Source organism: Dromaius novaehollandiae, chromosome 1 (genome assembly GCF_036370855.1).
Source record: "Dromaius novaehollandiae isolate bDroNov1 chromosome 1, bDroNov1.hap1, whole genome shotgun sequence".
Taxonomy (NCBI): Eukaryota; Metazoa; Chordata; class Aves; order Casuariiformes; family Dromaiidae; genus Dromaius; species Dromaius novaehollandiae.
Window position 1 is genome coordinate 215585621 of NC_088098.1, and position 10866 is coordinate 215596486.

A 10866-nucleotide genomic window follows, 5' to 3' on the forward strand; every position below is an offset into this window, starting at 1 on the left:
CTCAGCCCACTGCCTGATATACTCCTGTGGGAATTTCCTCATCTTTAGGCTTTTGAATTGAGGAAGGAGGTTCTGAAGGAACTCCTGTTCTTCTTTTCAGCCTGTCCTGAAGCAACTCATCTCATCTTTTACTTAGGTCTTTACTTTACATGAGTTCTTGTGGGCTCTATTCCCTTACATCTAGGGGGATCAGTGGGCAGCAGCAGATTTTCTCCTCTGGTTTGTAAGACTGAGGCACATTCCTCATGACCTCATTCCTCATGGCTCACTGAAGCTAGCAGCCCTCCTCTGAGACATATGCTCAAGATTTTCAGCCCATAGCTTGGCTTCGTATCCGAACTCTTGACTTAGACTACCACAGGGAATTACTCTCATTAAGTAATAAACAGCAAGGAAAGGGGATTTGATTTAATGAAGCAAGTTTCAACTTCCAGAATAGGACACTCCCCTTACCTAAATGAGACCACTTAGGGTCTGTTTTTAACGTAATTTGCTCAGAACCCCGAGGAGCATTTTGCTTGAACATTTTCTCATTTGCTCTGAGGGGCAATGAAGGCTTATTGCTCACAAAAGGCTGGATGCACACAAGGCTGGATGTTGACATTTCATGTGCTGCATGCTCTGAGGGACTTCTTTCACTTGCCACCATGAAATTTCCCTCCATAAGGGTCTAAGTATCACGTAAAAGAACACAACTGAGCTATCTGGCTTCACACTTTCCCATCTGTCAGCCAGATTGCCAGGAGAGATAAAATGGCATTCGTTTAGGTATCAGTAGAAGAGGCCTTGTCTTACTTCACAATTAGGGTGGCCTGAACATCTGCAGATGAGCAATTGTGGTGGTCCTGCTGAGAGGTGGTACTTGGTAAGACAAAGAAATACAATTGTGTTTGGTCTCACGTCCACACTATGGAAAGAGAAATCTGTGGGCCATAGACTTGAGGTTCAGACACTGGGGATGGAAGTGCTATGTGAAGACAGGATTCAAAGTAACCCTAAGAAGAACAATTTCATATTCATGAAGAACTCTGGATCTGTGTCCTGGCTGTATCTGGCTGTATACCATGAGTTATCTTCTGGAACTCATATGGCCCTGGACAACTCGACCAGCTGGGTTTAGTCTCATTCACAGTTGGTTAATGCCACTTACTGCCTATGACAAATCATAGCCCTCGAGTTGTGGGGTGTTTCAGGCCTTGACTGCAGTTTTTTGTAGAAATGGAAGCACATAACACCAAAAAAAGTGCTAACTTCCTATTATTTTCCATGGTGTAGAATCCATCAGCCAAACAGAGCTAGCTGTAAGCACAGTCCTTGGCATAAGTGGATTTCTTGGCATGTGAAGGCAATTCTCCAGCCCTGATAGTCATTCATGAGCGAAACTGTGATCACATAGCTCGTGAAGCTGTTCATAGATATCTAGGGATATTCATTACCCTACTTGAAGCTATCATTATGCTTGCAGTGGTCTTGGCATTCCAGATGGGCCCCGAGAATGATCCTTGACCCTTACATAGGTGAATCTATATCCAGGTTAGAAGACAAGTTTCAAGCAAACTTAAATATGTGGGAGAATATTTAATTAAGTACATGATTTGATTAATATTAATGGCTCAGTAAAAAGCTGTGAAAACAAACCCTCCTGGTAATGCTGAAATTGCTGAGGGAACACATCTGAGTGTCTAGAAATGAATCTCAAGCCACAACTACATGACTAACAAAAGAACATCTACTGCACCTACGTAATTTAAATTTAATTGATATTCATCAGCTTCTCTGTTTAATCTCAATTACAGACTTCTTGGACACATTAATTGGAATATTCTCATTGATTTTCATTGTCTGCAATAGGCTTTCATACATTTGAAACCGTGTAAGGAGGTTCAGAAAAAGACATATTACTCTTAAAACCCAGATGCTGTTGGTGATGTGGCTCACACAGCATACAAAACACTTTAATTAAGAAGAAAGGCAGTTCAATTAAGATATCTAAAATGCTTCTTACCACCCCTGCCTTCTTCCAACCATGCATAAAATCAAATGAAAAGGCTATTCTTAAAAATGTTATGTCAAGCTATAGGACCTATATATCTGTTTTCAAAGCTAAAAAGAGTACAAGAAATCAAGTTAGAAACCCTTTCACATGTTATTTTTATGAGATAGGGTGGAGATTCAGGAGTAGTCCCAGAATACTTGAAAAGTGCAACTTTAATGTCCAGACTACAGAGCTGGCTAGTGTCCCAGAGACTTTTCATTTTTGAAGATTAACCTCTTTCTCTCCAGGTCTGGTCAAATCCCAGGCACCACACTTCTTTTACATGGGAGCTTTAGGCCACCTCTGCATCACAGAAAACATAGCAGTCTCCTTAGTCCTTTCCTTGCTCCAAAGCAAGATACTGCACCTTTCCTGACAGATGTCTGTCTTGTAATGGAAATTATTTCTCCTCCTTTCTTGTAGCTTGTTAAGATTTGTATTATTGCATCTCAGAAGGCAAAGAAAAAGACTTCACCCCGGTAGCCTTTTATTCTACCATAAGAAACAGTGGCAAATTGGGATGGGCATAGAGAGGACATGGACGTAAGGAAAGCACATAAAGAAAAACTTTTTTACTGTGAGGGTGATGGAGCACTGGAGCAGGTTGCGCAGAGCAGTTGTGGAGTCTCCATCCTTGGAGATATTTAGAAGCCGTCTGGATAGGGTCCTGGGTCATCTGCTCTATGTGACCCTGCTTAAGCAGGGGGTTGGACCAGATGATCTCTAAAGGTCCCTTCCAACCTCAACAGTTCTGTGATTCTGTGAAAATAAAAAAGATGATGAGATTGCAGAGAACAGCATGCCGGGCAGCTGAGTAGCAGCCTACCTGTAGTCTAGATTGTTTTGGATGTTTCATACATAGCTTTGAAGGAAGACTATGAGATTTCTTTGAGGATATACCAGGGTTGAGAAAGCACAAAGTTATTAGTTTATAAATACAGGCTACTGGAACTGTCATCATGCAATGCTCTGGGACAGGTATCCATTTGTCAGCACTGGTGGGGAACTCTTTTTGTTCAAAACACCAGAAAAGACATGAGCTTATACAAGCTGGGCATGTGGCAAAGCACCAGTAAATTATCTAGTACCAGGAAGTAGTCAATAGCCAATGAAATTCATAAAAAGACAAAAGCCTGGATCTCATTCATTTCACGTTTCAGAGGCATGAGTGACCTAATAGGTTTTCTAGCTTTCTAACTTCCATGATCCTGGTTCTGAAATCCCTTGCTCTGACACTACTGAACACAGTGTTTTCAAGCAGCAGGAACCTTCTATCCCGCAAAGTAGTTAGCTGTATGTAGGATCTTTACCTTTCTAACACTATTTTAAATAAACTATGTAAAGTCAATTGGAAGAAAAAAAAATCAGCAAAGAAAGATAGAGACCAAAGGTCCTCTCAGAGGGCTTTTAACTATGAGCTAACAAGGAAAAGAATATAAGAAAGTTTTGGATGGTTATCATCAAGCCCAGATGTCTGGTCTTGCAGGAAACCATGTAGTAAGTGTTTAGTCCAGAAAAGCCCAGAGAGTACGCACTCTACCACCATTAGAAATGATAAGTACAGAATAAAGTAAGAAATCATTAAAAATGGGGATTCAGCCAGGGATAGGAAGATGTTTTTCTAGCTGTCTCTTCCTCCCATACATGAGGGCCAACCCTGGAGAAAGCACCAAGATTCTCATTTTAAAATGAAATGGGCAAGGATCAGTGAAGGATGCTCAAAGAAGCCATCTCCGAGTAGCAGATGAGAAGCATCCTGTTGCAAGCCAGGAAAAAGACGTCTACTAGGACAATGTGGTTTCTTATTCTACCACTACAAAAGTGTTTGACTACTATGTCTGTGTTGTGGCACACTGGCAGGATGCGAGAGGATCAGTGAAGGATCCATACTGTTGCTCTTGCCGCTCATGTACCTCCCTGGAGCAAAAGTGAAAGGATTTCTACTCAGGCCCCCTTCTGAAGTTTTTCAGTCGATACATTTTTTAATCAGAAATAAAGAGCTTGTACAGCAAACAACACTGAAAAACTTTTGCTGTCCTTGCATGGCTGGAGTTATACAATATCATCACAACATTTCACAAATAAACTTTATATAACACGTAAGACGAGTTATTTGGAGAAATCAAAGCATATTCTGGCTCATAGTCTTGATCACTCAGTGTCAAGACAGATGTTTTTTGTTTCACAATCAATGCTTTCTTTTCAAATGATTTCTGAACCCCTAACAGCTCAATGAAGAAAAAAATATTTTCTGGTCATGGCTAGAGCATAATGAGAATGAGAAAGAATTTTATCTGAAATCTGATTGTTTTGGGGGAAAAAGGGATAAGAAAGGGATAAGAAAGCCAATGACTCATCTCCCTTTGAACAGGGCTCTCTGACTTGCAATGTAGTTGCTGCAGTTGATATATTTAAACAGGATCTTTTTGAGGAAGCTGAGGCTTCTAGAAGACTGGCTAGAATATTAGATTAGAAAATTATTGCCTATACTAAGAAACCTTAAATGCAGTGTTCAGAAAGGAAACAAAGTCAGCTAGTGACAGTTTGGAAGACATGGTTCAATGCATAGCCCTTTTCTCTGCAGGTATTTCTGTAGAGATAGGCAAGGGTGGTCTCTGAAATTATGTTTCGGGTCTCAATGTGTTTGTGGATTGTATTCTGTCTTGCAGGTATGGCCTCAGACATGGTTAAGAAGTGCCCACATATGCCCAGTAGTTTCTCCCAGGTCACCCAGACAGACTGTGTGGTTGGGAGGTGAAGTGGGAGGTAAAGGTCTTTTCAAAGGAGTGCAATGAAATGTGGGGCAAAATAAAATTAACCATCTAAGAAGCAAGTAGTCACAGAGACAATCCTGACTGGGTTGAAGAGGAAGCTTTGGGATGAGCAGTCAGTGAAAGGGCCCCAGGGTGGGATGGAGCAGGACCACAGAGCTGAGATGTGACAGGCTGCACAGGAGACCCGTGCTTTGGAACAGAGCACACATTGCTCCAGCACTAGGTTCGTGTGAGGGGGAAAAGAGAGACAGAAAGGAGGACAGAGAGGACGAATGCATATAGGTGACCGAGGTCTCCAGGCAGTTCAAGCTTCAGTTGTCACCAAAGGGTGTGGAATGGCAGGATCATAAAGGTGCACTGTCTATGGGCCTGAGCCTTCCCTCCCACAACTGTGTTTTCTTGGGAACCAGAGACTGTGCTGACTGCTGCAAGTTCAAGCCAGCTGCCTGTGTTTTCAATGCTCAGAAAAAAAATGATTGTGCTATCATTGTAGTACACCCTCATACCACATTCAGGAAAAGAAAGGCGAATTCCTTGAACTCCACTGGGTAGCTCCTGTAGGATAGGCAATGAAATAGGGGCTGGACTAACCAAAGGCTAGACCTTCATGGCACTTTGGCTCTGCTCTTTGTTTTGATGAATTATGGGGAGGATCAGAGGATCAGGATTCAGCCATCTAACACATATCAAGTTTGAGTTCCTCAGAAGAAAATCATTCGTCTCATCCTGGGATATGTATTTAAGATGTGTCAAGAGCCCTCTGGAAGTGCCTGGCTTTGTACATTACAAAAGATGTCCATCTCGGAACAGGCACCTAACTTCGGGACAATTAAAATTAAATTACCTAACCACATCCTTCGCAATAAGTGTAGATGAAGTGGTATAAGATGGGAGTAAATAAAATCTGAACCAGGCCCAGTATTTGTTTTCCTTTTTAGCACCAGAGGTTACTTAGATGTCACTTGGTCTCCATGACAGTCTGTTCTTTACTGTAGATGATACTGAACTGGTTCTTTCTCTAATGGCCTACATGTTCACTGCAGGTGTAGAGCTCATGGGTTACCCGCAGAAGAAATTGCAGAGTTCAAAAGGAGGAAAGCTGAAAAACTCCTTCAAAAAAAGGCCTAGATCTGAGGTAGTAGCTGTAGGACAGTCCCAATGTAGCTCTGATGTTTAATGTCTGCTTATGTGTTATTTGTCTGCACTTTGCTGGTTTTAGTGTCACATGTCTTTTTTTTGGTTAAAAATATATATTATTTTTTAAGTGTCTCATTCAAAATGTACTGAGAATAGCAGCAGAGCTGTCTGGAGATAGTAGCCTTGTTGAGAGATTTCCCTGCAGACTAATTTATGACCTATGGCCATGCTCACTCTCGGTATTACTGTGTTTACCTGCAATGTATTACTGATTCACTGGATGTCGATGTGTACTGTGCCAGGAGTCCAGTCCATGGTAAACACAGATATATCTGGAATTCAAGCCTGGAAGAATCCAAGTTGCCTATTGTTGCTATCCTTTAATGCGTATTTCCTGCCTAGCATAATTCCATATCTCATGATATGAAACAGGATGCAGCTCTGTTGTTCATCAATATGGTAACTACTGATATGAGAAATACATGTGGATTTAGAATGATCTAGCTGGAAATCAAAAGTTATGTGGAGTATAATAGTATGAACTGGACAGAGAAAGTGGAGGCTGCTGGCCCATTTTGATGGCTCAGCAGAGAGTGAAGCAGTGTCTTTTAGTGCCTCCCTTCAGAGAATGCTTTTGTGGCTGAAGCACCACTAGATACCTGTGCTTAAACAGTCGAATTGCTCCTCCAGGTTCAATTCCCTGAGGAGCCTGATCAGATGGGTGTTACCAGAGCAAGGCTAGCATTTCTGCGTGCACACCCATGCATGCCCACCCACGCATGCACACGGAGGACCTGACACCTCATGAGAATGCTGTAGAGTTGCTTTTCTTTCCAATATCTCTGAAGGCAGCTATAATGCTTTTACCTGGTGCCTAAGATTTAAATTTCATTTAATTTACAATTTCCTAGAAAAGGGAAGACCTGGAAGAAAGCCCTAAGTGCCTGGATACACCTCTAAGATACAGAATATCAAGCCGAAAGACTTTTCTGCAGCCTGAGGCTCCATCCAATTTTCTCACAAGGATAAAACCCAGTGGAGCACTTTTGGCTGTGTTACTTTTTCCCAGCCATGACTTTTAAAGATGCAGGAGGCTGTTTTATCTCCCATATGAGATTTTTAAAGTTTTGTCAGAGGCTTTCCCTATTCTAAGAGCTGGGCAAAAGTTTCTCATGAAAAAAGATTTAACTATGGGGCATACTGTGCAGAGCCCTGCATAAGCACTACCATATGTGAACACTCACTGCTAAATAGAAGCTCCAAGTCACAGAAGACCACTGTGCTGATCTCCATCTTACGAGCACAAGCTACTCTTCCACGCCCAGAGGCAAAGAAGAGCTGTCACTTGGGTTAGCTCTGGTTGACAGAAACTGCACATCTACTAATACAAAAGCATTTAGTACATGTATAACCCGCAGACATGAACTTCTGCACTGGAGTAAGGCTGGTTAGCAATTCACTATGGAGAACTTTAGCTATGGAGAAGGTCTTCATTAGTTTACTTGGCTCAGTTTATGGGAAACAGCAGAAAAGTCAACAAGGCATTTACACCTAGAGCTTTTCAACAGTTCTAATTCAATCCTTCTTGTAGGCATTGCCTTTAAATGAAGACAGCTGTGCCCCAGCAACCATTTATTCCCAAATGCCTATTTCATGGCTTAGTGATATGAAGTGAGTCACATTCCTAGGAAGGACATCCTAAGTGACTGAGTCCTGGCTCCTGTTACCATATATTGTATGATCCTTTTCGGAAGTTGATCACATGCCATCTCAAAATAAGAAAGGTATCTAGTTGGGTCAGGTGAGAAGATGGACCCAAGAGGAGCAGGTTCTGATCAACATCAGCCCCCCCTGGGACAGTGCACAAGCTGGACATCATAAGCCAATGATCCCACTCCATCTGGGATGAAGCCCAAGAGCAGGCATCTGTGACACATTCCTGGTTTGTGCAGTCTTGTGGGCTTTTCTCCTAGTTTTAGTTCTGTACCATGGAGATGTCTGCATCTGAGCTATCTTAGACGTTTACCTTAGGATGAAAGGAATCATGCCATCAATATGCTTATTTTTTTCCTCTGGTAACAATACAGGTACATGAGACAAGTAGCTCAGATACAGTGATCTATAAGGGATTCACCCAGTTCTATGATCCGTTAGTCTGGCATCCTTTAACTCTTTTTTTTTTTTTTTTATTGAAAGTTTGCCTCTCCCTCTGTTCCAACCTCTCTTCTCATGAACTCCACTCAGTATGAGAAGATTTTTCATGATTCTTTCCTCTTCAGGAAATACAGTAAATACCTAAATCAGTGCATGTTGCTGGCCCAACCATACACTAGTAGGATGTGGCTGACTAGCAGTTAAGGTCTGATACTTAAGTCTGAAAGCTCATTCAGCACAGGGTTTTTTGCTAACAATTCACTCTGTCCTTAAAGGTGAAACCCACCCCTAGAGAGAAAGCCGATGCCATTACAACTTACCCTTTCTCATTCAGTTCCATTGCAGTGGAATAGTCAGGGATAATCTGAGATGATTTTGCCTGCATGATCTCTCCAAAGAATAAAACCAGAATTTCAGAACCCAAGCATTCACTTCTATTGACTTTTTTTCTATCACACTCCTCTTCCTTTCTTCTACTCTGCATCACACACCTCTTTTTTTCTTTGTATGCAGGGACATGTCCCATCATCACACTGGGAGGCATATCTTCTTTGCTCAATAGAAGGGCCTAAAATAAATAAATAAATAAATAAATTTCCCTTGTTTCCTTAGTTGTTGCAAAAGGTTTGTGATCAGATTTGACAAGTGGCTTTGGCCGTTTATGATAATGTTCAGGGAATGGTCAGGGGTGTCCTACACTGAATTCTGAATCTTGTGTTATTGGGTTGATACATTTGTAATTTCTCAAACTTCAGAGATTTGCCTTTAGATCCCATTTCTGTCTCTTGTCCCTGGTTGTCCTTGGCTGTCCTCGGTTTCCTATTGAGAGTGGGAGTGAAGGGAACACAATGTGTGCTGAGTTTGGAGGTCCTGGCTCTTCTCTCCTATGTTGCCCCAGATTTAATAGCCAGTTCTCAAGGGTACGTAAACAGATCACCAAACACTATGTGCAAAACCTTAAATCGAATACTAAAATACAATTCCCTTAAATGATAATAAAAAAATACTTAGATACATAATGCTACAGTGCAGGATATCAGAATAATAATCCTACATATCTGTTTCTGGTTGCAGTGTTATTAGTTGTTTTTGTTGTAGTTTTATCTATACTTTAAAGACAGCTCTGCCTGTGCTGTCATTAGGGCAGCTTCATTAAGTTCCTGCACAGTTTTATATTAGTAATTGGTCATTTGTGAGAATAAGCCTGGGGCCTTTGTTATCATCTTGTTTCTCTCCTTTCAAGGCCTCTTGTCTTACGCTTGTGGGATCCCTGCTACAGTCTCATGACTATTCACTTTTACGTGTATTCTTATCCTAAAATCATTGCTTGTTCCTTGTGCACAGCAGTGGTGTGTACAATTTAAAACTATATAATCTATATATGTAAACAAAGATTTCTCAACTGTTTCTTGTTAATATCTATATAATCACAACAATGATATTGGTACGGGTAAGGATTTGTCTTTTCTTTTCAGGTTACAACAGCCAGAATGTCGGTTCCCTCTCTTGTACAGAGTAAATGTGATTTAGTGATGCTTTATGTAGAACATGACAGCCAGAGAGTTGAGATATACCTCAAGCCCTGCCCCTCACTCAGCTTCTGGCCTTCTACAAGTCCCTGGTGTTTGTTTTGTCTCTGAACATCCTGTTATGTTGTAATAAATCTGAGCCTGCCAACCCTTAGTGTTGGGTGTCATGGGTGTCATGGACACTTGGAGCAGCACATCAAATGATCTACCACAGCTCCATCACCTCAATAAAGTAGCTTGGATCTAAATGTAGTCCCTCTGTGTTAGCCCAGCTCTTAAGCCCTTAGCAGAGCTTATTGTCTCTGGATTAGTGTCAGGCTAAGGAACTGAAACTGCATCAGGATCTGAGATGCATGTCAGGGTTTGCTGGTTCTCTGACCATGCAACTCTCAGAGTAGCTGGACCTTCAGATTTCCTAGTGGTGGCAGTGAAAGGTCTCAAACCTAGAGAAATACCTGATTAACAGGGAACCTCTATCAGCAGCTAGAGGCTTTATCAGGCTAGTGATATATACTTAGGGAAGTTCTTCATGAGCAGCTGAAACCCTCTAGTAGTTTTCTTGTAAATGTAATTTACCTCTGTAAAGTGAATATCCTTGGATAAAAAGGTCTCTATATTCCATTAAGCCATGCAACAGCTTCAGTAGTTGTAGGGCCTATTGGGACCACTGTGTCCCTGCAGCTCTGTACCAACATCCCTCCTTGTCTGATGCTTCTTAGTGGCTTTGAGAACCTCTATTGTTTTTGCTGTTGTCTGACACAAAATGACGCAAAACAAAAGGCTGTTTCTTGGTGAGCAGGGGTGCTAATGCCGTCTGTCTTCTCCATTTTACAGACACAACTGGCAAGACATGCTGACCAGTAAATTCAAATCTGTCCTGAGAGACACAAAGAGGACACTGGCAAAAGCAACCTTTAAAGAGATGGGGAGCACGAAGGAGACTGGAATAAGTATTGCAGAGGAGGCAACCTAACCAGGGCACAGCAAAGAACTAGTAAGACCAGACCTGACACCTTGAAGTCAACCCCAAGAGAGGAACCAACTCCCCACCACTTAATCCTCTTCCAGCTGAAAGCAATATAATGGCTGTAGCCTCTTAGCTCTTGAAGGGGGATGTAACAGAGTAGGCAGATGAATCCTGATAGTCATTTCTTGTTGAAAATCAGGCACCAGCTCAGAGCTGTATTCATCAGGGCTTCATCTGTGCATTTTTGGCAGGGGTCTGTTAGTGAGGAGA

The 10866-nt window shown here is 41.8% G+C and overlaps 1 protein-coding gene across 1 annotated transcript in view; it reads left to right on the forward strand.

Moving 5' to 3' along the window:
• The window catches only part of GUCY2F (guanylate cyclase 2F, retinal), a 46192-nt gene extending 35590 nt beyond the window's left edge, over positions 1-10602 (forward strand). Inside the window, exon 18 of the mRNA XM_064507964.1 lies at positions 10464-10602. Within this exon, the coding sequence (XP_064364034.1) occupies positions 10464-10602 (139 nt within the window). The remainder of the gene's footprint in view (positions 1-10463) is intronic.
• Positions 10603-10866: the final 264 nt, after the last annotated feature.